The sequence below is a fragment of the Phacochoerus africanus genome, chromosome 2 (assembly GCF_016906955.1).
Source record: "Phacochoerus africanus isolate WHEZ1 chromosome 2, ROS_Pafr_v1, whole genome shotgun sequence".
Lineage (NCBI taxonomy): Eukaryota > Metazoa > Chordata > Mammalia > Artiodactyla > Suidae > Phacochoerus > Phacochoerus africanus.
In genome coordinates this window covers 170,842,800-170,870,780 of record NC_062545.1, presented here as the reverse complement: position 1 = coordinate 170,870,780, position 27,981 = coordinate 170,842,800, and the positions used below count along the sequence as shown (strand labels likewise).

Genomic DNA, 27,981 nt, shown 5'->3' with positions numbered 1-27,981 from the left:
AATAAATCCAGTGTTTGGGCATCTCTAAGTGCCCAACCCTGTGCCAGGTCTCATGAAGGTACAGAGAAGTACATGTACCAGCTATGAAATTGTAATTACTGTGAGCCCAAGGCATAAGCTCACAATGTTTTGACCACACACTACTACCCTCTGAGAGAAGAGGCAAGGAAAAGGATGATACCAAATTTTCCTTGTTAATTCTCCATTTATGCTGCAGGATCCTGCAAGCAGGCAAGAGTCTGAATGGAAAAGATTCAAGGAACTAGGATCCCCAGTGGAGGGTGAGGATAGATATTCTTTATTAGTGGAAGTGCTTAGATAGGACACAGATAATATTTAGTCAGGGTACAATATGGTGGACACTGACTGTTTAGAACAAGAGGATTTGAATCATGGACTATACACATGCACATAAGCACATGCACATTCCTACAGCAGAGGAATTCTAGTAGCACAAGTAAGGGTAGTTAAAGGGTATAGCCTGTGAAACAATGAGAGCTCAGCATGATTTTAAGCCTCACAATTGTAATATAGCAAGCATAGCACAATGGGATGAGTTTTTGTATGACCCAGAAGTTGACCTCTTTGTAGAGGACTTCATCAACTTTTAACGCAATGTACTAAAGTAACAATGAGTTATACACATAACATTTTTCTTCTGAACATTAAAAAAAAAAAAAACACACTTCCGGAGTTTCCATTGTGGCTCAGCAGAAATGAATCCGACTAGGAACCATGCGGTTGTGGGTTCAATCCCTGGCCTCACTCAGTGGGTTAAGGATCTGGTGTTGCCTTGAGCTGTGGTGTAGACTGCAGACACAGCTTGGATCTAGCATTGCTGTGTCTGTGGCGTAGGCCAGCAGCTGCAACTCCAATTGGACCCCTAGCCTGGGAACTTCCATGTGTCATGGGTGTGGCCCTAAAAAGCAGAAAACAAATAAACAAAACAAGAGAAACTTATTTCAAATAAAATAGTTCTATATAAAAAAAAACCACTTCACAATCACTAGAGTTTAATTTTCTCATCTGTATTGCTATCATGATATCATCTGAATATTTATATTTAATACTTCAAAACAGATATTGGCTAAAATAGCTTTTTTTTTAATTTATAATTCAGTTTCTATACTATTGTTTGGAACTTCTCTAACATTTAAGAAATACCTGAACATCTAATTCATTTAGGTTCAAGAGGAGAAACCTAAGCATATTTATGACAAATTCAATAATATATAAAGATAACATCTGACCATGCTTTAAAATTTGTTCTTAAGATTTTTGGTCTGAAGTTCGCCCTGTGTCACAATGGGATGGGTGGCATCTTGGGAGCACTGGGGCAGCCCAACACAGTGGGTTAAGGATCCAGCATTGCCGCAGCTGTGGCTTAGGTCACAACTATGGCCCAGATCTAATCCCTGGCTCAGGAGCTCCTTACGCTGCAGGGTGGCCCCCCTATACCAAAAGAAAAAAAAAAAAGATTTTTGCTCCAACTAATGCAAAATGAAAATAAATTAAAATCTGCAAAATAAGAAACAAGGTTATCAGCATTTGCAGATGACAGAACTGTAATACAGATACAGACAAAAACATTTCAAAACTAAATAGGGAACAGAATTTGAAATGTATAGAATCAGTTAAAAGCAAAATAGACACTGTAGGAAATCAGTTATATCAGCATAAGCTTGAGAAATTCTCCTAAGAAGAAAGAGATAGGTATATGGAAAAGCAATATGTAAACATATATGTATACATTTTATACATATACTTTGTATATATAAAACTTTTCTGAACTCAAGAATGATATACAGAATGAGGCAGCACCTGATCTGTATATGATATCCTTCCCCTTCTACAAACAATCCTGGGGCATTTCTTTCTGAAGATAACTTTTCTCCAGTTCCATTTGGTCCTGGTGGGACTTATAATTAGAACGCCTATATTTTAGAGTTCCTTTTCAGTCCGGTGACCCTGAAAAGATACGTTAACTCTCATATATAGGTGTCAAGCTGTAATTTAAAAAAAAATCACTGGAGAATTGTTCAGCCTTTTGGTTTGTAATCAGACAGGCCAAAATTGTGTGCAACATCAATAAATGGAATAAAGTCTGTTACTAGTTGCAGCCATGGACAAAGTCATAGGCATATAACAAATGACAAAAACTCCAGGAAAACTCCAGTGTAGGGTAAGAGCAGAGTTCTTCATTAGTTAATAAATTTTTACAGCCAGAAGAACAGGTGATAGGAATGTTCAAAAGCCCAATCCTGGGTCACACTGATCAGAAAGGGTCTCAAGGTAGACAGCGGAGCTTCTTAATACCTCCAGGAAAGCCAGATACTCTAGTCCTATGTATGTGTACAAGAGTAACTCAGACTGCTCCAACTGAATGGAAGCAACCTTCCTACTCAGCAATACTGAAAGGAAAGATGTCTCCTTACAAGCAAGTAATAACAGAAAGGGCAACTCTCCCTGAAGGAAACAATGTCACCGAAAAAAAGATTCTTCTTGAAGCACTTTGTGTCCATGTTAAAGCAAGCATTTACCAAGAAAACATTTTCTGGTAGATTAAAAAAAAAGATCTAGGTCATAAATTGAGAGTCAACCTCCCATATTTCTCTGTATTCTTCCTACTCACATATAATCAATTGCTAAATCTTGATGTTTCTACTTTTTAAATATTTCTCCAACTGCCCCTCTGTTATATTCCTATTGCTACTACTTTAAGTTGCCATCACTTCTCACCAAAATTAGTGAATTAGTCTCAGCTGTTCTGTCTCTGGTTTCACCTTCCCCCAGTTCTTTTCATTCCCCAGTCTGCTTCTTACACACTATTACTATTCCTCCGAATGTTTTCACATTCGCAAACCAATTATATTTCATTTCACAATGTACACCAAGTATCATTTTTATTTCCAATGGAAATAAATTCAAAACACAAAAAAAACACTTAATTTTCTTTTAGTTTTTTAACTGATACTTAATTTTCTTTTAGTTTTTTTTTTTAGAGTTGTACATTGTTTCATCTTGAATACTATATATTCTGACTTCTTAGTTACTAAGACTGTCTTTTACTTTGAAATACTCCAAATTTCTAGTTATTGGATTTAAGTATTTTAAAACCAGGCTCAGATTTTCACTTAAAATGTCTCTCTTATAGTTACAGAACCTTGAATAATTTGTGTGGTACAAATGTTTAATCTTAATACACAGAATATTACAAACTTACGCTAAAGTTATAAGACACATAACACAGGTCAGCTAAAAAGGAATGAAGCATTTTTCGTCAACATAATGGTTGGTAAATAATCTCTACACGTAATATATAGATGAAGTAATGTGATTCATTTACCAATTTCTCTCATAGATCTTGGGTAATGCCTATGAATTATTAGAGATACACTATAATATAAAAACCACATAAATGCTTATTTCTCATATATACATTTTAACTTTAGAAAAACTATCACTAACACAAAAGGTTTCTTATAATTATCAACAGATTTAAAACAGTGGGCTACACAAAGATAAAATAGCCGTTCCTTAGTATGCCATTCAGAGCCCTCCGTAATCTGGCCCTATTCCTACATCTCTTGCCTCATGTCTCACTATCCCTCATCATGTGCTAAATTCTCTAGCAGTAAAAAATATTTAACATACTGTTTTTAGTCTCAGTGTTTTTGTACATAATCTCTTACTATTAACACTTTAATTCTTCTTCCCCTTCCGCCACCATCTAACTAACTGGGTAACTATTCCTCTACTAGAGTGACACTAACCAGCATGTAGAGCCGGATAATTCCTGGGCCAACAACACTCCTCCTTCTGTGTGCATCCAGAGGTAGACATAGAGATGGAGCTGGGATGAGATTTGAACCTAGCAGATGTGGCCTATTAATTACATTTGCTTTTCAACAAAGCCATTATGACTAAGAGCTATTAGAAGGCCTAGAGAGATAACAATGAGGTTTATGCCTGCCCGACTGCAAGTGGGAGAGCTTGTTCAATAGGCAGGGCCTCCCGGATCATCCCACAATGTACACTTACCACCTCAGGTGAGGTTTTACCTTCTGCATGAGTATGTAGCCCATGTAACTACTCATGAATAGGTACTCACATTGCAAGGACTAAAATTTAAGAGCAAAGGGCTTAAAAAATAGCCAGGATGCTCTGAGAGAGAAGAATAAGGAGGGAGAACACAACAAACCAGAGAAATTAAGACAAATATACAGGAAGACAAGTTGATCAAAGAGAATAATGATCCCAGATTACATAGTAATCAGGGATATATAAATCAAAACCATAAGGAGACACCACTTCATACCAATTCAACTGGCAAACATTAAGAAGTTTGACAAGGGAGCTCCTGTCGTGGCTCAGTGGAAACGAATCTGACTAGTATCCATGAGGACACAGGTTTGACCCCTGGCCTCGCTCAGAGGGTTAAGGATCCAGCGTTGCCGTGAACTACAGTGTAGGTCACAGGCTCAGACCTGGTGTTGCTATGGCTATGGTGTAGGCCAGTGGCTACAGCTCTGATTCGACCCCTAGCCTGGGAACCTCCATGTGCCATGGATGTGGCCCTAAAAAGACAAAGAAAAAGATGTGTCCTAATCCATTATGACTGATAGCTTCATAAGAAGAGGGAAAACTGGACACTAACACACAGAGGAGAATGCCATATGGAAACAAAGAGACATAGGGACAAGGCCATGTGACAATGGAAGCCGAAGGATGTATCTACAAGCAAAGGAATGCCAAGGATTGCCAAAAAAACCCAGATGCTAGGGAAAAAAAAAAAAAAAGTCTGACAATTCCAAATGTTGAAAAGGATATGAAGCAACAGGATCTATTATGTGTTACTGGTGGGAATATAAACTAGTACAATCACTTTGTGAACAATTTGGCATTACCTTTGAAAGTTAGACGTTTAAATAACCTGTGGCCCATCAGTTTTGCTCCTAGATATATACCTTAAAGTACATATGATGTATGGAATAAACATGTACAAGAATGTTCCTAGAAATACTACCCTAGTAGGAAACAAAACAAAAAACAACCAAAAAGGAGTCAACCCAAATGTATTTCAAAAATAAAATGGAGAAAAAGGTTTTTGTATAAGCAAAACATGGAACATACAATAAAGATAAATAAACTAAAGCTACATAGTCGAAATAGGAGAATCTCAGTAACATAATATTGTATCCAAAAAGCAATACTCAATGACAATATATAGCTTGACATCTTTTTAAAATTAAAAGACAATACTACTAAACAATATTTTATTTAGACACACATATGTGTGATAAAACCAACTAAAAACACCCACAAAGGAATGATACATGGGAAATACAGAATATTGATATCTTGGAATAAAGAAGGAATACTTAAGTAGAAGAAAATCATTAGCAACATTTTAATTCTTGGGTTGAGGTTGGCTATAAATTAATAAAAGTAAATAAGAAACAAAATTGTCATAAATATAAGAATTCTAAATGTTTTATAGGTTTTATCTGTCATTTGCTGCTGAAAAATACCATATCTTAGATGATGGGTTTAATACCTTAATATCACACCTAATTTCAGTGACTCAGGAAAGGAACTCTTAAAAAATTCAACAAAGGTTTAATTCTTAAAACCTTTATACCAAATTTCCTAGACTTTTGTCAAAAAAGAAAGAATGAAAGGGGTTTAACAATACCTGATTTCCATGAAGGTCTAAGACATCTAAGCTTTTTAGATTCTCCAGATTTGAAATTTTCTTGATTCTGAAAACCAGAATAAGTAGAGTGGAAATAAAGATGCATCACATTTATTGTAAATCAAAACACGCAATGGCATAATTCACTTTAATGTATTCTTTCTCTCCAGATTGACAGAGATAAATAGACACAGAAAGGTGGGTAGGGAGATTTTATATAATTATACATATTTAAAAATATTTTTCCACTGATTTAATTATAATGTTAAAGATGGCATCCCACTGGGGGAAATGTCCCAAAGACAGATTAAAAGTCCTATCTCTATTAAAAAGCCATTCTACTTCTAAGAATTGTAGCACAAGGCATTTATTCAAGGGAATTCCCTTCACTTTCAGAATATAGTCTAAACTTCTTACCTCAGTCCAAGGCCCTCACCTAGCTGGCTGCTGACTTCTTCCACCCTATCTCCTACCATGGCTCAGGCTCACCCACTCACTCTGCTCCAGTCATAAGGGCTTTCTCGCTGTCTCTAACTAGACAATTCATTTCTGCCTCGGGGTGTTTACCCCTTGCTGTTCCTTCTTCTTTCATATTCTTCCCCCAGAATTTCAAATGGCTCACTCCTTCACATTATTCAAGTCTCAGCTCTAATATCTTCATAGATCAGCATTTTCAGATGACCCTATCAAAAATAGCTCCTCCTCCCTGTCTCCATCACGCTCTCCTTCCCCTGTTTTAATGGCCTTCACTGCATTTATCCATGCCTAAAATTTTATTATTTATGTGGATACTTTTTTTATGACCTTATTCCTCAAACCAAAATGTGAACTTCAAGACAATAGAAACTTTGACATGTCCTCTGCTTTATCCCCAGCACTCATGATAATGCCTGGCACCCAATAAATATTTGTTTAATCAAGGAATGAACATATGGACTAAATGAGTTTTATGTACAAGGCTTTTCATAACAGGTGATTTATGAATTTGTCACCTACATCACAGCCACAGCAACACAGGATTCAAGCCACATCTGCGACCTACACCACAGTTCACAGCAATGCTGGATCCTTAACCCACTGAGCGAGGCCAAGGATCGAACCCGCAACCTCATGATTACTAGTTGGGTTCATTAACCACTGAGACATGATGGGAATTCCAAAGAGAGAATAATAATAGTGAATATTAATAATAAAAAGAATAATCATAATGGCAGCCGAACCACATGGTAAAACAGACAAAACTTTGAACAAAATTACTCCTCTGTCTACTTTGCTCCTAGAACAATTGGAGAAAATTAGAAGTACCCTAATAATATGACTTAGGACAGAGTGATGCTTTCTAACTGTAACTTGACCTCATAGCTATTAGAGAAGACTTTTATTCAATTCTTTTATAATCCCACGCTCACATTCTCTAAAATAGTAGTTCTCAAACTTTTGTCTATGTCAGAATCATTCGGAGGGCTTGCTAAAACACAAATCACCGAGTTTTTGGAATAGGGTCCAAAAATTTGCATTTCTAACAAGTTCTTGGATGGTGCTGACAATGCTGAAACTAGAATCACATTCTGACAAGTATCCTAAAATACAGACATTCTTTCTTATCAAATCTCAAATCCCCCCTAATATAAGCTTTATACTAAAGACTAGTCTGAGGAAATAATCTGATATGGAGACAAAGATTTATGAACAAGGATATTCATCACAATACACACACAAAGGAAACAATATAAATCTAACAAAAAGGAAATAAGTAAATTATTACATATATCCATATATATTATGTAGCTCTTAAAAATATTTTTAAAAAACATTTAATGACAAGAGAAGACATAAATAATAAAATACATAAATATTCAAGTGAAAAACACTTGGAATAAAAATTAATTTTGTAAAACTGTAATATAGGAGTATAGAATGGTTTACTCAGTGTTGATAACCAAAACTTAGAAATATAACAAAGGGATGACAACATGTCCTTTCCTTTTATCACAGCACCGCCAACAAGCCTACCTAAGGGTCATCTGACTATTTACAACTGAAGTGCTCAAACTCTGTAAAATTATATTAACTTATAGAAAACTAATAAGATGTAATGATAATTTTTGCCAAATAGGAATGTAGTTTGTTTCTGTCTGATAAAGGATAACATAGAGGGTTATGATTTCAGTGCTTTGTAGGATATTAACCTGCTTTATAACAATCTTATTCCAGCATTATTTTTCATTGATTCTATGTCAGTTTCTCTTATCCTCCTTTGAACCAGCTTTGTCATCCTACTGGTTCCCTCACTATTGAGTTAATTAAAACTTTGACCTGTAATTACTATCTATTGGTCTGAGAATTTTATATATATATATTTTTTTGCTATTTCTTGGGCCGCTCCCGCAGCATATAGAGGTTCCCAGGCTAGAGGTCGAATCGGAGCTGCAGCCACCGGCCTACGGCCTAGGCCAGAGCCACAGCAATGCAGGATCCGAGCCGCGTCTGCAACCTACACCACAACTCACGGCAACACTACATGTTGCCGGATCGTTAACCCACTGAGCAAGGGCAGGGACCGAACCCGCAACCTCATGGTTCCTAGTCGGATTCGTTAACCACTGCGCCACGACGGGAACTCCTATATTTTTAACATGTTTTAAATGATACACAAAGGATGGAGACTGTCTCAGCCCAAGGTCCTTGATTTGGAGGATCAATGAAATCTGTTTCGTATTTATCAGAAACTCTGGCACCTTTAAGACACTTCAATCACAGAAGCCTTCTGGTGTGCTATGTCTTCTCACAGCATTCCACCAGGGCCACATATATGGTTAAGCTATCCAGTAATACAGTTCCTATCTGTTGTGACTTCAAGCATTTTCTTAGCTTTAACATACAATGGCTTTATGACTCTCACTTCAGATTCTGATTTCCCAAGTGAACAGGAATAAAAATAAATAAGTCACTCAGTTAAACCCAAGGCCAGTAAAACATCTTGCTATCTCACTCTCATAAACTGCCTTAGCCATAGATTCTTTCCCTACCCCTGGCTCCTAAAGTAACATAAAAACAAATCCAATTCTAAAGAATTCAGAAGCAAATGAAGGCATCAATTGACATAGGAAGCTACTGGCTAGACTAAGTACTGATGTTAGGAATCTGAAGAATCCTAATCAGTTCTTAAATAATTGAGGATTTTTACACTGAAAACAATGACCTGAAAGATTTTATTGAAAAAGTTCTCCCATTAAACAGAACTGAACTAGACAAAGACAAGGCTCACTCATCACCTCAGCAGCTACAGATCTCTGGGGATACACCACATCTTGTCTCTGCAGCTGCATTATGTGACTGATGCCAGAATAAGGACCCCGCTGTAGGATCTGTATAAAGGATAGGCTTTTCAGGTGTCAGAGACAAATCCTTAAGTGGGAACCTTTAAGAAATCAAAAGGAAAGAAATATGGAATCCCAGGTCTGGTAGAGAATTCTGTTATCTATAGTCCTGGGTGATAAGAAGAAAATCCAGAGAAGTTTTATTTATTAGCCTGTGATCATCAGCATAGCAGAAGATCTTACAAGGATTTAGGGATATAGAAAGCAGAAGAGTTAGATGTCAAGAACTTCAATAGCAAAGTCATAGAGAGTGTTGGGAGATCTTTTGTAGCAATGTAAATTTCACATACGGAATCTGAGCATGGTCTTCCTAGCTTTGGGGAAGAAATTTGTTGGCTCTGCTTGAATTCAAAGGCATATGGTTGCACTGGACTTTTCAATATGTGGTTCCATTGCCTTGGACTGAAAGACAGTACAGTACTTTGCAATGTGGGAGAGAAGATACTTTCTAGATTTAACCAGCAGGGGGCAAGAAGTCATCCAAGACAAACATGAAGAGACAGTGTGGCAGATGTGTTTCTCTCTTTTTTAGCATCCCTCAGCCAGGATTGCCTATCTTCACCAAAGTACTGCTTCAGTATAGATTTGTATCTTCAAGGCTCACAGGCCCCTTGTGATGACAAAGTCAGCTGGCTGGAGAGCAGCAGGCATATGTTTTAGGGATCGGATTTGTATTGTTCTGATATGTCAGAAATATGCAATTTGGAAGAATGAAATGTAATCTTCCATCTTTTCTTTTCAAGAACACTAACAGTTCTATAACTGTCAAGCAGCTATTTTAGGTGAAAGGCAAAGTAAAATATGAACAAAAGCAAACAAACAAAAAGATGGATGGGTAGGAAGACAAAGACAGACTAGTGTCTTCAAGGCACAAATTATTTAAAAAATAAAATAAAATAAGGGAGTTCCCACTGTGGCTCAGTGGTTAATGAACCCGACTAGCATGCATGAGGACTTGGCCTCAATCCTTGGCCTCGCTCAGTGGGTTAAGGATCCAGCATTGTCATGAGCTGTGGTATAGGTCGCAGATGCACCTCAGACCTGGTGTTTCTGTGTCTACAGCTGCGATAGGACCCCTAGACTGGAAACCTTCATGTGCTGTGGGTACAGCCCTAAAAAAAAAAAAAAAACATGAATAAATAAATAAATAAAATATGAGTTTCCATCGTGGCTCAATGGTTAACGAACCTGACTAGTAACCATGAGGTTTTGGGTTCAATCCTTGGCTTCGCTCTGAGGGTTAAGGATCCGGCGTTGCCATGAACTGTGGTGTAGGTCACAGATGTGGCTTGGATCCTGCATTGCTGTGGCTGTGATGTAGGCCAGCAGCTGTAGCTCCGATGCAACCACTAGCCCAGGAACTTCCATATGCCACAGGTGCAGCCTTAACAAAAACAAATAAAATAAAAAATTGTTAAGAATGTAAAAGGTTATTTCCAAGAAGCCAGAGAAGCTGAAACAAAGAAGCAGGAATGTGGGGGGAAAAAGGGAGCTCTCGTGCACTGTTAGTGGGAATGTAAACTGGTGTAGCCACTTTGGAAAACATTATAAAAGTTCCTCAAAAAATTAAAAGTGGAACTACTATATGATCCAGTAATTCCACTCCTGGCTATATATCTGAAGAAAGCAAAAACACAATTGAAAAGATAGATGCACTGCTATGCTCACTGCAGCCTTACTTACAATAGCTAAGATATGCATGCAATTCAAGTGCCCATCAATAGATGAATGGATAAAAAAGACATGAATATATACACAATGGATTATTACTCAACCATAAAAAGAATGAAATTTTGCCATTTTCAGTAACATGGATAGACCTAGAGGGTATTACAATAGGTGCAACAAATCAGACAGAGATTTCACTTATACGTGGAAATTAAAAGGCAAAACAAATGAAGAAATACAACAAAACAAAAACAGTTATAGATAAAGAGAACAAACAGGTAGTTGCCAGAAGGGAAATGGTGGGGGAGAAAGAAGTAGGTGAGGGAGATTAAGAAGCATAAACTTCTCTATTCAGCAAACATTGCTGGGAAACCTGGACAGCTGCATGCAAAGCAATGAAACCAGAACACACCCTCACACCATGCACAAAAATAAACTCCAAATGGCTGAAAGACTTAAATATAAGAAAAGACACCATCAAACTCCTGGAAGACAACATAGGCAAAACACTCTCTGACATCAACATCATGAATATTTTCTCAGCTCAGTCTCCCAAAGCAATAGAAATTAGAGCAAAAATAAACCCATGGGACCTCATCAAACGGAAAAGCTTTTGCACAGCAAAGGAAACCCAAAAGAAAACAAAAAGACAACTTTCAGAATGGGAGAAAATAGTTTCAAATGATGCCACCGACAAGGGCTTAATCTCTAGAATATATAAACAACTTATACAACCCAACAGCAAAAAAGCCAATCAATCAATGGAAAAATGGGCAAAAGACCTGAATAGACATTTCTCCAAGGAAGATATACAGATGGCCAGCTAACACATGAGAAAATGCTCAACATTGCTGATCATAAGAGAAATGCAAATCAAAACTACCATGAGATACCACCTCACACCAGTCAGAATGGCCATCATTCATAAGTCCACAAATAACAAGTGCTGGAGGGGCTGTAGAGAAAGGGGAACCCTCCTGCACTGCTGGTGGGAATGTAAACTGGTACAGCCACTATGGAGAACAGTTTGGAGATACCTTAGAAATCCATACATAGAACTTCCATATGAACCCGCAATCCCACTCTTGGGCATCTATCTGGACAAAATTCTACTTAAAAGAGACACATGCACCCGCATGTTCATTGCAGCCCTAGTCACAATAGCCAAGACATGGAAACAACCCAAATGTCCATCGACAGAGGATTGGATTCGGAAGATGTGGTATATATACACAATGGAATACTACTCAGCCATAAAAAAGAATGACATCATGCCATTTGCAGCAACATGGATGGAGCTAGAGAATCTCATACTGAGTGAAATGAGCCAGAAAGACAAAGACAAATACCATATGATATCACTTATAACTGGAATCTAATATCCAGCACAAATGAACATCTCTACAGAAAAGAAAATCATGGACTTGGAGAAGAGACTTGTGGCTGCCTGATGGGAGGGGGAGGGAGAGGGAGTGGGAGGGATCAGGAGCTTGGGCTTATCAGACACAACTTAGAATAGATTTACAAGGAGATCCTGCTGAATAGCATTGAGAACTTTGTCTAGATACTCATGTTGCAACAGAAGAAAGGCTGGGGGAAAAATGTAATTGTAATGTATACATGTAAGGATAACCTGACCCCCTTGCTGTACAGTGGGAAAATAAAAAAATAAAAAAAAAAAGAAGCATAAACTTCCAGTTGCAAAATAAATGACTCATGGGTAGGAAATGTATAGTGTGAGAAATATAGTCAATAATTATATAATACATTTATATGGTGACATATCATAACTGTACTTATTGTGGTGATCATTTTGAAACACAGAAATATCAAATCACTATGCTGCATAACAGAAGCTAACATAGTGTTGAAGGTCAGTTATACTTCAAAACAAACAAACTTATAGAAAAGGAGGTTGTATTTGTGGTCATCAAAGAAGACAGGTAAGGGGGGAGTGGGGAGACTCAAGGCAGTCAAAGGTACAAACTTCCAGTTATAAGATAAAGTACTAGGGATGGAATGTACCACATGATAAATATAATTAACACTACTGTATGTCATATATGAAATTTGTTAAGAAAATAAATCCTAAGAGTTCTCACTACAAGAAAAAATTCTGTTTGTATTTCTTTAATTTTGTATCTATATGAATGATGATGGATAGTCACTAAACTTATTTTGATAATCATTTCATGATGTATGTAAGTCAAATAATTATACTGCACATCTTAAACTTATACAATGTTGTATGTCAATTATATCTCAATGAAAACTGGAAGAAAACAAAAACAAAAAACTATGTACTCAAGGACTAAAATCAGGGCCTAAAAACCATGACGCTAAAGAACAAAGAGAAGCTAGACAAACAAATCAGAATAAATGGAATAAAGAAAACAAAAACAAAAAAACTATTTATCTTGCAACTCTAATACTCTTGATCCTATAATTCCCCTAAATGCCTCTATGCTACCATAATGCTTAATTTAACACTTGAATCAACTATAAGTGATAAACCACATTGATGGGAACTTTCAAGAAACCAAAGAGAACAAACATAAGCCCCGAGAATTCTGGGACATGATCCTGGAAAAGGGATCTTATGTTACCATTGGACAGTGAGAATAAAGAGGTAATTTAAGGAGTTCCTATCCTGGCTCAGTGGAAATGAATGTGACTAGTATCCATGAGGATGCAGGTTTGATCCCTGGCCTTGCTCAGTGGGTTAAGGATCTGGCGCTGCCGTCAGCTGTGGTATAGGTCACAGATACGGCTCAGACCTGGTGTTGCTGTGGCTTAGGCCAGTGGCTAGAGCTCCAATTCAACCCCTAGCCTGAGAACCTCCATATGCCACGGATATGGCCCTAAAAAAGACCAAAAAAAAAAAAAAAAGAGGTAATTCAAGGTCCATGCTGGGGTGGAGAGAAGGGAGAATAGGAAGGAGAGAAACCAAACTTGGGTATAACACTGTATCTAAACTTCGTGATAATATAAAAATCTTTTTTTTCTGTCTTTTCTCTTTTTAGGGCCACACCCGCAGCATATGGAGGTTCCCAGGCTAGGGGTCTAATTGGAGCTGTAGCCTCCGGCCTACACCACAGCCACAGCAATGCCAGATCCGAGCTGCGTCTATGACCTACGCCACAGCTTACAGCAACACCAGATCCTTAACCCATTGAGCAAGGCCAGGGATTGAACCTGCAACCTCATGGTTCCTGTCTGATTTGTTTCCGCTGCATCACAACGGGAACTCCGTAAAAATCATTTTTGGATCTTGCTAAACAGCCCTTCTTTGTAGGCATTATAAAAACTATTCAGTAAAACAGAATGATGAGAAAAGACCCAAACAAGTCTCAAGGAAATCAATCAGAAATTGTGTGGCTGCCCTAAAAAATAGTGCCTTACAGAAGGCACATACAAGGGGAAGTTCATACAAGATGTAATATTAAATACATATGAAATACCATCTGAACAAGAATAAATTAGTATCGTTGTCACTGAGTATCAGCCAAGTATTGGTTCCTGGATCCCCATGGATATCAAAATCTGTAGATGCTCAAGTCATTTGTGTGAAACAGCAGAGTATATATAGACTTTAAATCATCTCTAGACTACTCATAATACGTACTACAATGTAAATGCTATACAAGTAGTTTCTATGAGCATGGCAAATTCGAATTTTGCTTTTTGGAACTTCCTGAAATATTTTTTTCAAATATTCTCAATCCTTAGTTGGTTGAATCATGGATGAGAAACTAGATATAGACAGCTGACCACAATTTCACAGTCACATGGTATCAAATGTCTACTCTTAGATGTTCCCCTCATGGCTCAGCAGTTAATGAACCCAGCTGGGATCCATGAGGATGTGGGTTCGATCCCTGGCCTTGCTCAATGGGTTAAGGATCTGGCATTGCCATGAACTGTAGCGTAGGTCGCAGATGCAGTTAAGATCTCGTGTTGCTATGGCTGTGGCAGAGGCCGGCAGTTGTGGCTCCAGTTTGATCCCTAGCCTGGGAACCTCCATATATCACAGGTATGGCCCTAAAATAGCAAAAACAAAACAAAACAAAAAAAGTCTACCCTTAGTTGAGAACCAAGAGAATCACAAGTAAAACATATAGGTTAATGTGATTACACATGTTTAAAATATAGTCTAGAAAACATAAAGGCCAAAGTCTGCTATTAACTTCCATATAAGATATGGCACTGGATGGAGTTCCCATCTTGGCGCAGCAGAAATAAATCCGACTAGGAACCATGCAGTTGCAGGTTCGAACCCTGGCCTCACTCAGTGGGTTAAAGATCCAGTGTTGCTGTGAGCTGTGATATAGGTCACAGACACAGCTGGGATCTGGCGTTGCTGGGGCTCTGGTGTAGGCTGGCAGCAACAGCTCTGATTGGACGCCTAGCCTGGGAACCTCCATATGCTGTGGGAGCAGCCCCCAAAAAAATACAAAAAGACAACAAAATAAAATTTAAAAAAATTTTAAAATATGGCACTGGAAAACAATGGAAATAATAAAATACACAATAAATGTCAATTGGTTTGACTGTCAGACTGAATCATAGAACAAATTATGATTGAATCTTTATTTTTGGCCACACTTGTGGCACAGCAAAGTTCCTGGACCAGAGATCGAACATAAGCCACAACAGCAACCAGAGCTACAGCAGGGAAAACGCCAAGTCCTTAACCACTAGGGCACCAGGGAACTCCTTGATTGAATCTTAATCCATTTGAGTAATCATTCAAAAATTTTAGTCTATTAGATTCTTAAGTATTATTCAATTTTGAGTTGCCATCTAAACACTATAGAACTCAACACTGTCCTAAGTATAACAAACAAAAACCATCCACAGAGATTACCTGTTTTTTCCCAATAGAAGGACTCGGAGGGATCTCAGAGTAGAAAGGCCACTAATTTCTTCAATCTGGTTATCATATAAATCCAAGAATATTAGCCTCTGTAGATTAGAAATATTTTGGATCCGAGTTATAAAATTGTGTTGGAAGTTCAACAAACGAAGGTGTTCTTCCCCATCGATGATAGGACATACAGTCAGCTTTTGCCTAGAAAATATTTTCTGAAGTTAGTCAGGTTCTGATTTGGTAGCCTGCCTCCTCTTACAAACATTAATAGTAGGATCTTTGTGCTCCCATACTATGAGGAGAAAAAGATAAATAGAACCACTTCTTGCCTCCATGAACTAAGCATTCTAGATCTAAGTGTAAATCACTCATATAAAGGCCAACATACTTTGGCAAGGGTAATTATTAAAATTAAGTCACAGTTCCCGTAGTGGTTCAGCAGAAATAAATCTGACTAGCATCCATGAGAACGCAGGTTGAATCCCTGGCCTTGCTCAGTGGGTTAAGGATCAGGCATTGCCATGAGCTGTGGTATATGTCACAGATGGGGCTCAGATCCGACGTTGCTGGGGTTGTGGTGTAGGCTGGCAGCTGCAGCTCCAATTAGACCCCTAGCTTGGGAAACTCCATATGCCATGGGTGCGGCCCTAAAAAGACAAAACACACAAAAAAAAGACCAAAAAAATCAAGTCTAAGCTCTCATGATATTAAAAAAATCTCCAATATTAATTATTTCAAATAAAATTAATATCAGAAAATACTCCATGTAATTGTCTTCTATGATAGAGGTTGAGGGATTCAAAGAACCATGTTATATAACCAGAGAAATATATCTGCCAACAGTCCATTAATATAAAGACTTCTCAGGCACTGCAAAGCTAAGAAGTTGGCTTAACCATTTGTAGTTAGATGTGCACTGCTAAGCTAAAGGCATGCACAGCAAAGACAGTTCTCTGTTGGTTACAGTGCGATGGTAAGGTTGAAATCCTTCATTCACCATTCTACTGCAGATACTTTCCTAGATTTAAAGATGGGGATCAAGTCCTAAATATACCTATCCATTCAAATTTTTTCAAGAGTTTATTATGTCATAGGCTCTGTCCTAGTTTAGGGATACAGAACTGAACAAAACTCCCATTGTCTATAGAGCTTCTATTCTAGTAGGAGGAGCCAAACAATAAACTTGCTAAGTCAAACATTTAATATTAGAGGATAATAAGTGCTAAGAAGAAAAATAAAGCAGAGAAAAGAGCCGAGGGCTGTCAGGGTTGAAGGAGTTACAGCTTTGGAGAAGATGGTCAGGAAGGCTGTCTGTTATGTGATGACATTCAAGTAAAGACCTGAAGGAGATAAGAGAGTGAGCCTACAGATATGTGGTGGAACAGCATTCCAGGCAGAGGGAACATCAAATGCAGAAACTCTGAGGTTCAAGCATGCTTGGTGTATTCCAGGAGCAGCAAGGAGGCAGGTATGGCTGTAACAGGGTGAGTGAAGGAGAGATTAGGAGAAGGTGAGGCCAATAAGATCACAGAGAATTCAACTGGATAGGACCCAGCAGCCCATGTAAGGACTATATTTTGAAGGTTTTTTTCTATCCTGAAATTCATTTTTATCAATGTCATATTTTAGAATTGCTATAGTACTCTTTTAGAGTATAATCAAGCTTTTTTACATTAAATAGGCATAAAATTTCTCCACATACCCCTGGAAGGGTAAATTTTAAAATGGTAACAGTGATTATACCTAAGTAGAAGAACTGGATAGCTAAGAAATAGGAAGATTGAGAGAGATTTTTGTACATTTCAAATCTTGTACCATGTCTATATATTATCTAGCACAAAAAATAACAAGTTGTCTTTACCTTTCTAGAGTCAACCTGTCTGAATAAAGAATTTTCTCTTCAGAAGACCGTTGGAGAATGGGAAATGATGGCATTGAGGAGCTCACCAAATTAATATGGTCACCTATTGAAAACAATATACAAATTACTTGATTAAAAAAACCTGTAAAATCTTGAAACATAAGTCACCTTATATTTGGAGAACTCTGGCACCTACAAATATCCCTTCTAGAAAATATAGCTTCCACAGATCTCTATATTTGAAATTAGCTACTGAACCTGAGCTTATTTCTTTCCTCTTTAAACCTAAATTATGTGTTCTGTGCATGGCAAATAATTTCTCCTTTGCCTTATAGACTGGATGAAAGTACTGAACTACTCTAGTGCTAGCTTTATCCCTTTATAATCTTGATTCCTAGTACTAAGTTTTAATTCTCTTACAACAGTCCCTCATTACCAGATACATTTGGGCCAGCACTATGACAGCCCTGCCGGATTCTGGACTTTGAAGGTGTCTGAATGGAAGAATCTCCAAATGCTGATAAGGAGTTCGTGGTAGTTTTCATTTCCAGCCCATATAGTTCTGTCATATTTGTTGTGGATGAGATGCAGGATGATTTATTACGAGGCGAAGGGCTTATTACTCTTCCATCTCCTTCAAAATATCAAAAAATTTATCACAAAGCTACACAACACATAACTTTGCTACAGGAAATATAGAGAAAATAGTTTTGGATAGCAAATGTAAACCTCGTATCATCTCTTTGTCTTTGTGTGTTCAGCTACTATTAGGAGAGAATACTGCAGAGCTCAAAGTGGATGTCAATAAATCTTATACCCTTGTAGTCAGGCTTATAGTTAGGATCCACAAGGTATATGACACTCCTAAGAGGTTTAGAGGCTGTTGGTTAAAAGCTGGCACTGCCATTAAGTAGCTTTCAATCTAGTGGGCAAACACATGAAATTAATAAACTAGTGGGCAAACACATTAATTAATAAAATTAATAAACTGTACAGAACAACATGCACAAAATGCAGAATGAAAAATAATACCTATTTATATACTCACACATAAACATGTCTGTTATTTTTCACTTTAAAGAAAGATAGTTACAGGTGAGTTTTGGGGGAGGTGGATATTAAGATATATTCTAAAGACCTAGAATAATATACACTACCTAATAAAAGATGCTAGAAGGTTCCAGAAATGAGGTAAGACTTGAGCAATAGGTCTCAGAGGAAATACAGAGGAAAGCAACTGTATTTTCTTCTACAAAGAGAAAATTTCCTGAAAGAAGAAATAGATGTTCAGGAGAGAGATAAGCAGAAAAACAGCATCTAAGCTACCACAGAATTTTGCTGCCTAATGTGACCAATAAGGCAATGAGCCCAAATCTAGAAGCTAGTATACTCTTTGGGAGACCATCTTAAAATTAAGTTCCATGTACATCATATTAAAGATCAGTAAAGCAATGGTATTTGCTAACTTTTTCAGGTGAGCAAGATAAAAACCAAAGTATCACAACCTAGCCTCCTGAACAAAATCAACAGTGCTCACATCCCACTTTTCTGATCATTATGAAATATCAAGATAACTAATAATGATGTTCCCAAGTATAAGCATTCAGAATGACATCATGTTCATAAATGTGAACTGGTCTTTTTGACATTGCAGTTGCTAGCAAGATACCAAAGAACAGCAATTCAGTAAACTGATAGGGAAATCAAAATTAGATGGCTATGGATGGTTAAAAAAAAAAAATAGTGTAAGGATTAACTCATTAAGGATTGACTGGCCAGCTAAAGATGATAAAGGAAAAACTCCAAACAATAGACAACCTTGATTTCTCTTATTAGCATCAGAATTAGGTTTTTTAAATTATTTTGTTAAGGTTTCAAGTCATCCTCAATTTAGAAGGCAGATTTAAATTTAATAAGACTTGGGATGTAGAGCAATAATCAAAGAGTAAATTTCACTTACATTCAGTGAATAAAGGAATTTCATCCTCATGCTTTTCAGCCCTTATTATACCCAGAAGTCATAACCACTATCCCCATGATGGGCTTACTATCACAGTCAGTATGACATACATCTTACAATAAACAGCAAGAGATGAGAATCATTTGATAGAAAGGCCTTAAAATCCACAAACAAGATCCTCTAAATGACTGGCAAACAAAGTGATCTGCAGTTGAAATATCTACATATTTATGTGGATATACAAACACCCAAACATATACATATATGTGTGTATCAAACACCCACATATAGATGTGGAATGTTTCATGCTGCATATATATTATTTCTGTTAAAAAAAGAGAATCAGAAATCAGAAAAAAGCTGAATGAATTCTTTCACAATTTGATCTCAAAGTGTTTTAGATGCGTAATGGCCTCTTTTTGGTAAGAGTTTTCACTGCACTGCACCCTAGATACATGGATGGATGGATGGGTGAGTGGATGTGTTCACTTAGCCTTAAATTTGAGATTGTTTTGGTAACCAAAATCCTGGTTCTACATTTTCTATAATTTATCATGATTTAAAGAGTCAAGCATTGCCTCTTCCTCTCTCTATATATATTTTAGAATTCTTAAGGGATTTAATCAATTAAGGTCTGGTTAACTAAGATTTTACTGTATAGCAGTCCCTGGCTCTTACAAAATCTCAAGGATTCAGGGATTATCTTAACACTAATATAAAAAGCCTAAAAGAAACCACATGGCAAGTTTTAGATTAAGTAGCCTAACTAACCATAGAGCTCCTTTACTTTGGACCAAGAGCACCATCAGTTAACTTACAGTGACAGGTTATTACATATGTTCAATTAATTTCAAAAAATAGAAAAAAATAAGAAATTATGTGAAATTATTTATACTAATTGGGGATCATGATGCAGTTTATTAGATAGAGGTTCCCCAACTCTTCAGGATAAATTGTTACTTATAATTTTTCCACAGTTGGGGCCTTTGGGGAAAAAAACAGTAAGTACAAAAGGTAAGAAAACCGCTACACACTGTGTAGCTGTCTTTACATGAAACTGCCTGGAGATGGCACACTTGGAAGTAATCAGGTATAAGTGTCACAGAGAATGACTGAATAAAATCTGTTAATGAAAAGCAATAGGTTTATTTTTCCCTAAAGAATTAATTTGTATTTTATGTGGCATTATTTATTTCTAAGACTTCATTCATATTTCAGGTTCACAAAATTTAGTGCCTCCGTACTACTTTCTCATTAGCAAATATCTAGTAATACCTTACCACTTAAAAATATCTACCTAGCCAGACACCCACAAATCTAAAAACTTCCTCCTCTAACTCAAGAATATCTTTTGTAAAGGATTTGACTCAAGATTTAGAAAAAAAAGCTAAGATTTATTAACAAAAGGTGAAGGAAATTCACAATGCAAATGTAAAACACTCCTACTTGAGAATTTTCAGCGTCATGTCTATAGTTCTGTGCCTAATACAGTGTCTGGCACACAGTATACCCTCGATAGATATGTGCTGAACTGAACCAAAGAAAATACAGATGCTTCCTGCACTATGGGACAATAGTCAGGTTGATGTCATGTCTAGCAATTGATCAGGACAAGAATTCAGGATATAGGAAAGAGAAAAGTCATGTCAGATTAGATGGGCCCAAGACCAAAGTCCAAAAGTAATGAAATAAAAAAGGAAAACTAACAAAATATTCAAAATTGTGACATGTTCATGCAGTAATGAGGTATAGAAATGCCCATACTGATCAGCCCTCTCATACAAACTGCTGGTTGGAGCGGGGCGGGGGGGGGTTGTTATCGTAGGTAAGGTTTCTACAGTGCTTAACACCCAACACAGTGCAGACAGCCCACAGTTGTTAACAACCAAGTGACAATGCAAATGCACTAAAGAAAATTTCTCCTTGAATTAAGAAATACATTTCAGAAATATAACCAGATCGTATGAAGCTGTTTTTCAAAGAGTGGTCAACAAATCGCATCCATCAGAATCATGTGAGATGTTATTAAAACGCACATTTCCAAATCCCACCCAAGACCTACAAAATCAGAACAGGGAAGGGGCAAAGGGAAGGGAAGAAATAAAATCTGCTTTTCTAACAAAATCTCAAGTGATACACATGAAAATGTAAGGCCTTTGATATAAAATATCTATAATTACATGTACTAGTAAGGGAAAGAGTTACTTTTCTACTCCTGACTTTTCATTCTTTTCACTGCTTCCTTATTTCCTAAAGATCTTTGTTCCCATACTCTTACCCTTACTAATAAGTTATCTTTCCTAGTTCTAAGACATTATTTGGAAGATTTTGTCCCATTCTCTTGTGCATAGCCCACCCCAAACTGAAATACAATACAATCTACTATGCTGTGTATATAAAATCAATTCCAATTTAAACAAGTGCATAACCAATCTGGTAACCAATGAACAATGTCATTTTAATTCAAGTCTATTTGGATCTAGAGAGTCAACATTATTAAACAATATTACTTAAAGAAGATAAACCATATCTTATCTATACTCTCTGACAATACCTTGCCTACTTGAGTAGTTTCTCTCAAGATCATGTTGTAAAAGTCGACCAGGGAATGATGATGTTTCTTTATTTAGCCTGAATTCAACCTAAAAAACATTATTTAAGAAAAAAAAATTTAGAGATTTACAGTAAGTAATGAATATAACTATAAAATAACTTATAATAACTAATAGATGTTACAACATGGATGAACCTTGAAAACATCATGCTAAGTGAAGAAAGCCAGGCATAAAAAGTTACATATAGTATGACTCCGTTTATGAAATATCAAGAATAGTAAAATCTATAGAGACAGAAGGCAGGTTTGTGGCTTCCAAGAGGGCTGGGGAGGCAGAATGGGGAGTGACTGGGTTACAGGTAAGGTAACTCCCTTTCCAGTGATTAAAAAAAAAAATCTGAATTAGATGGTGGTGATGGCTGCACAACATTGTGAATGTATTTAATTGGAAAACTTTCCCAATTAGACCACTGATTTGCACAATTTAAAATAGTTAAAGTGGTAAATTGTATGTGATGTGTATTTTACCCCCCCCACACACACAAATTTGAGTCAGTTTCATGAGGTCAGATGAAACAATGCTTCAATCTGAGGCATCTGCAATTCCTCCAAACTCTCACCGCAATTGAATGATTACAAGAATCATCTTCTTAAAAGCAACAGCAAAACACATGCAATAGAAATTAATTCTCTTGGGAAAAATTGCAATGATAATGATAATATTTTTATCATTAGAATTCCTTTAAGAGTCCAGTTATAACATAATAAAGTTGTATATCTAAACCTTCTAAATTTTCTAAATTTATTTTAAATTGATAGGAGGACTGAAAAAAAAATCAAAATTATCTCCTATGATTAGCTACAAAGAAATCCTAAATATATATCTTAAAAGCATTATGATGCTTCTGACTCACCCATACTATAAAAATTATGATACCATTTATATTATATCCTGAATTATATAAACTAAAAGTATTTTCTCGTAATATATATCCACTCAAGAGAAAATGAATGGTTTGGAAAGAATCTGGATGAGGCACATAGTTCCTAGAAATACATTATGTATAATAGTAAACTAGGATTTGTCTAGTGAAATCAATCAGCAAACTTTGGAGGAAATCCATTTTGTCCAATTACAATAAGGAATATTTTCAATTAATCTAACTACTGTTTACTCAAGATTATCAAATGGTCTATTTTTCCAAGTGTTTATTTTCAGATACATAATGTAATCAACAGCTGCCTCCCTAACCAATGGTGTCCTTACATCCACTCTCCTTGGGCCCCTCCTTATCCTCCTCATGCTTTTACCTGTAAATTCTGCCCTTCACTTTCGAGTTCCTCCAGTAACATCTATTTAACAACTTTTTAGGAACAATCTGAACTGTGCCAATTGGAGGTGTCCAATTTGGTCAAAGAAGGAAAAATTGTGTTTTGAGACACAGTCGTGTGGGAGATGGATGAGTATATTTGAGGGCTGGGGTGAGACAGGAGGGAAAGAAAAACATACGTATCTCAAAAATCAAATCAAAAGCCCTAAGTTATGGAAATACCAGGGATAATGACGGTAAATTGGGAAAAAGAATCTCATGTTCCTATCTTATGAACTTCTAAATCATATGCTGCCAAATAGCATTAGGCTAATATATTTCCATGGCTAATCATTTTGCTCTGGAATGTTAGATATATGCCCCCAGATTATCACATTTTATCTATTATAAGACTCCATCAGTAGTAAGACATGCCATCATTTTACCTACTACTAAGAAAGAAAAACTTTCCCAATTAAACTATGATGTGCCATCAGTTTTAAGAAGGATCCTGATTCAAGAAATGCTTACATGTCAAAAAATAAAAAATAAACCTTGGAGTTCCCGTCGTGGTGCAGTGGTTAACGAATCCGACTAGGAACCATGAGGTTGCGGGTTCGATCCCTGCCCTTGCTCAGTGGGTTAACGATCCGGCGTTGCCGTGAGCTGTGGTGTAGGTCGCAGATGCGGCTCGGATCCCGCGTTGCTGTGGCTCTGGCATAGGCTGGCAGCTACAGCTCCGATTAGACCCCTAGCCTGGGAACCTCCATATGCCGCAGGAGCGGCCCAAGCAATGGCAAAAAGACAAAAAATTAAAAAAAATTAAAAATAAAATAAACCTTACCTCTTGTAATTGATGAAATAAGATTCAGTTTTTACAAGAGGTGGTTTTTTGGTTTTGTTTTGTTTGATTTTTAAATTGATGTATAGTTTATTTACAATATTATGTTATTTTCATGTGTACAACATTGTGATTAAGTATTTTTATAGATGATACTCCATTAAAAGTTACTGCAAAATAATGGTTATAATTCCCTGAACTAGATACCAAATATCTTTTTGTTTTCTATCTTATGTATACTAGTTTGTATCTCTTAATCCTATACCCAATTTGCTCCTCCCCCCCTTCCTTCTCTTCTTTGGTAACCACTAGTTAGCTTTATGTAGGCAGAAAATAAAATTTAGCTTTAGATTAGTGATCAAAATAAATATACTTAAAATTTCTAGTTCAGACTCTAAATCATGCTGTTTGTTCAGAATATAAAACAGTTTATATTCAATTTTAATACAAATCTGCTTAAATCTTACTTTGTTTTTTTCAGGAAGCGATGATGTCTGAATAACCAGATGAAGCCCACAATTCACCTACAATGTAAAAATTAAAATATGCTTTTAACATACACACACACTCCTCCCCAAAACAGTACAGCTAAAGATATAACAAAAATTAGAATAAAATGGAATGCTTGCTTTTTGTTTCTTTTTTGTGGTAAACTATCATGTTCTGGGAATTTGCTGAAAACAATAAAATCACGACTAAGAATTAGAAGGTTTCACTGTGGTTTATTTTCCAAAATGTCTGCAGCAATTTAACCCTCTACTTAGCACCTCAGGCTTTTGACACTTGCCATTTCAAGTCTAGGCAAATACCTCAGTGAGACAGGTGAAGGAGTTGGGGGTGCCTGTTAATAATAAATTATTTTCTTAATTTAAAAAAAAATAATTGGCCAGTTAAAGGAATTTAAATGAACCCTAGCCTTTCACAGCAGACCAGCTCCACCTTCTGGGAAGCCCAGATCTAAGACAAGACTTTGAATATCCATCACAATATAAAATACCCTCCAAGTGTCTTGGTCCAGTCCATGAATCTCAAGCCTCGGTCAGACAATAGCTTGAGTAGACTCAGCGGTCCGGGACCCAATAATACAGCCCATCACCTAGGACAAAGACGCCAGTTAGAAAGGACGCTACGAATGTGAGAAAAGTAGAAGACTCAACCTACGTTGCTCGCAGCTCGGCCAGAAACAGAGCGGTATTTCCCGGGAATCATGGCAGGAGACTGTCCAAGAAGATCTGTTAGATCTGCCTTAAAAGTGACGCTACAGCACAGATTCAAAGAGACCGAAAGGGGTCATCTCCCAGGCAACCCGCTCAGCAGTTACCATGGAAACTAGCATTTCCGGTCTGGTCCTCTACCAAATCAACCGGCCAGTGCACCCATTGGAGCCTCTGGTTATATTTGGAGGGCCCAATACGTCACTACTCCCTTGTTCTATTTTCCTGGCCTGATAACAACGGAGCAGGAATGTGGAGAGGAGGATAAGACCGGGAAAAGGCCGGCCACCTGGGTAGCTATGACAACCACCACTTCCGGTCCGTCCTTCTTTACGGCCCACCTCAGCTGGGCCCGCGCGAAATTTGTATCTCTCTGCCTGTGACCACTCTCCAGGGAGGATTGGAGGCAAGAGGAGGAGAAGGAGGATCTCCAAGAGCCTGGTACTCTCCGAGGTGGGGCCGCAGTTCGGCACTTCCGGCGGCTGGAGGTGAGGGGAAGACACGAGGCCGACGCTGCCTCTGCAGGTGAGGGCGCAGGCCCCCAGCTCCCCAGCCCCCTAGGCAGCTACTATTCCCGCCCGCTGAGTGGCCGCCCACTGCGGCAACACCACCAAGTCAGGGAAGTCGCTGTTCCGCTTCCCCAAAGACCGGGCCGTGCGGCTGCTGTGCAACCACTTCGTGCGGGGCCGCCGCGCCGACTGGTATGGGGGCTCTGACCGCTCTGTCAATTGTTCTGACCACTTCGCTCCAGCCTATTTCAGTGTCTCTTCGGTGATCCAGAAGAACTTGGGCTTCTCCCAGCGCCTGAGACTCGTGGCGGGCGCGGTGCCCATCCTGCACTGGCTGTCCTCCCCTGCACCTAAAGGGGAAGATGAAGGCGACCGAGCGGGTGGCCCCGAAAAGGGAGAAGAACCCCAGACAGGCAGGCAGCCCGAGGCCGCCCCGGGGCCGGCCTCCTGTACTGCCCTCTAAGCCAGGAAGAAGGTTGTGGCTTCACAGGTAAAGGGCTTCTTCACAGTAGTACATCGAGGGTCGTAAAAGCATCCCGGATCTGTGGCTAGGCTCCTCCATTTAGTGTCATCTTGGGAAAGTCACCTCATCTCGAAGTTTTCTATTTACTCAGTGATATCCAAGAGTCTATTTAGCACTGACACTTTGGAATTAGAATTCCTTCTACCTCCTCTTCCCCAACCTGTCACTCTCTCTTCTCTCTTCCTCCCTCTCTCTCATCCTTCACAGTTACCTCCACTCTCCGCTCCTGAGATTTTAACAGAAAGGGTTTAATTTGAGCACATCTCAAGGAATGAGGTGTTTAAAACTATTTCTGTAGAGTATAGTACATAAGCATACTGTCAAAACGATGGGGGAAGTAGAGATGCTGATAAACAACCCCTTCCCACTCCTAAACTTCCTCTTGACCAGCTGCCTTTAAATTAAATCATTCTAAAGAGCTGAATTTTCCTACCTTGCTCTCTTCTGCCTGCTTTCTCCAGTATTCATAAGCATTGATTATACTTATTTTGCACCGGGTCACTACTGTCTTCCCCACTTCCCATCTTAAGACTTCCCAGCCTTCTTCGAGTTAGTCAAACTTCAGCCCTACCACCATAACATAGATTAAATTATGACTGTTAACTGGATCTAAAAGGTGTTCAGTTTTAGAGATAGAAAGAATTCACCAATAAATCAAATGATCTGTAAGTGACATTTTGGCTTTGAATATAAAGTGGTAGCCATAGAATTTTAGAGCTGAAGGAAACCTAGGTGCTCATCTAGTCCAAACTCAACTAGTCCTTGCCTTTTGACCCCCTAATTATATACTCTCATTCTTCATATGCTTCAATACCACATACATTTCAGTTGCGCTTATCACAGTTGTCATGAAGTAATTATGTAGTTTGCTTAATGTTTGTCCTTAGATTAGAGTGTAAGCTATATGAGAGCAGGGTTCTTATCTGATTTGTTCATTATTGTATTGCCAGTACCTAGAACAATATTTTGCAAGTTTTAAGGAATTCAGTAAATATTGTGGAATGATTATGAGATTGTGAGAACAATTTTTTTAGTATAGAAGAATTTTCAGTTTTTACCAGTTACCCTTCTCACCAAGCTGTATATATATACAGGAAAGTGCACAAATCTTAAATCAAGAAACTGAACATGTGTAACCACTACCTAGGTCAAAGAAATAGAAAATTACTAGCAACTCAAAAGCCCCAGCTTCAGCCCTTCCTTCTTCTTCAAAGGAACCAAATTTGCTTTCTTTCTTTCTTTTTTTTTTTTTTTGTCTTTTTACCTTTTCTAGTGCTGCTTCTGGCACCATATGGAGGTTCCCAGGCTAGGGGTCTAATCAGAGCTGTAGACGCTGGCCTACTCTAGAGTCACAGCAATGTGGGATCTGAGCCACGTCTGTGACGTACACCACAGCTCACAGCAACGCCAGATCATTAACCCACTGAGCAAGGCCAGGGATCGAACCGGCAACCTCATGGTTCCTATTCGGATTCGTTAACCACTGCACCACGACAGGAACTACCAAATTGGTTTTCTTTTGAACTTAATATAAGTGGAATCATACTGTAGGCATTTCGTGCATCTAGCTTTTTTGTTCAACATTATATTTGTGAG

At 37.8% G+C, this 27,981-nt stretch overlaps 2 protein-coding genes across 3 annotated transcripts in view; one reads left to right on the top strand and one right to left on the bottom strand.

The window, feature by feature from the left end:
- The window catches only part of LRRC49 (leucine rich repeat containing 49), a 145,357-nt gene extending 119,718 nt beyond the window's left edge, over nt 1-25,639 (bottom strand). Inside the window, exons 1-7 of one of the 2 annotated variants that reach the window (XM_047767200.1) lie at nt 25,301-25,639; nt 24,607-24,663; nt 21,989-22,076; nt 17,911-18,108; nt 17,475-17,577; nt 15,611-15,814; nt 5,696-5,762 (exon numbers count right to left, since the gene is read on the bottom strand). In XM_047767200.1, the coding sequence (XP_047623156.1) occupies nt 5,696-5,762; nt 15,611-15,814; nt 17,475-17,577; nt 17,911-18,108; nt 21,989-22,076; nt 24,607-24,663; nt 25,301-25,348 (765 nt within the window). In that variant the 5' untranslated portion in view covers nt 25,349-25,639. The remainder of the gene's footprint in view (nt 1-5,695; nt 5,763-15,610; nt 15,815-17,474; nt 17,578-17,910; nt 18,109-21,988; nt 22,077-24,606; nt 24,664-25,300) is intronic. The other variant, XM_047767201.1, reaches the window with a different exon arrangement.
- THAP10 (THAP domain containing 10) lies at nt 25,462-27,597 on the top strand. Its single transcript, XM_047769212.1, is given in 3 exon segments — nt 25,462-25,553; nt 25,748-25,841; nt 25,915-27,597. Coding segments are annotated over 3 exon segments (597 nt in total). The 3' UTR covers nt 26,326-27,597.
- Nucleotides 27,598-27,981: the final 384 nt, after the last annotated feature.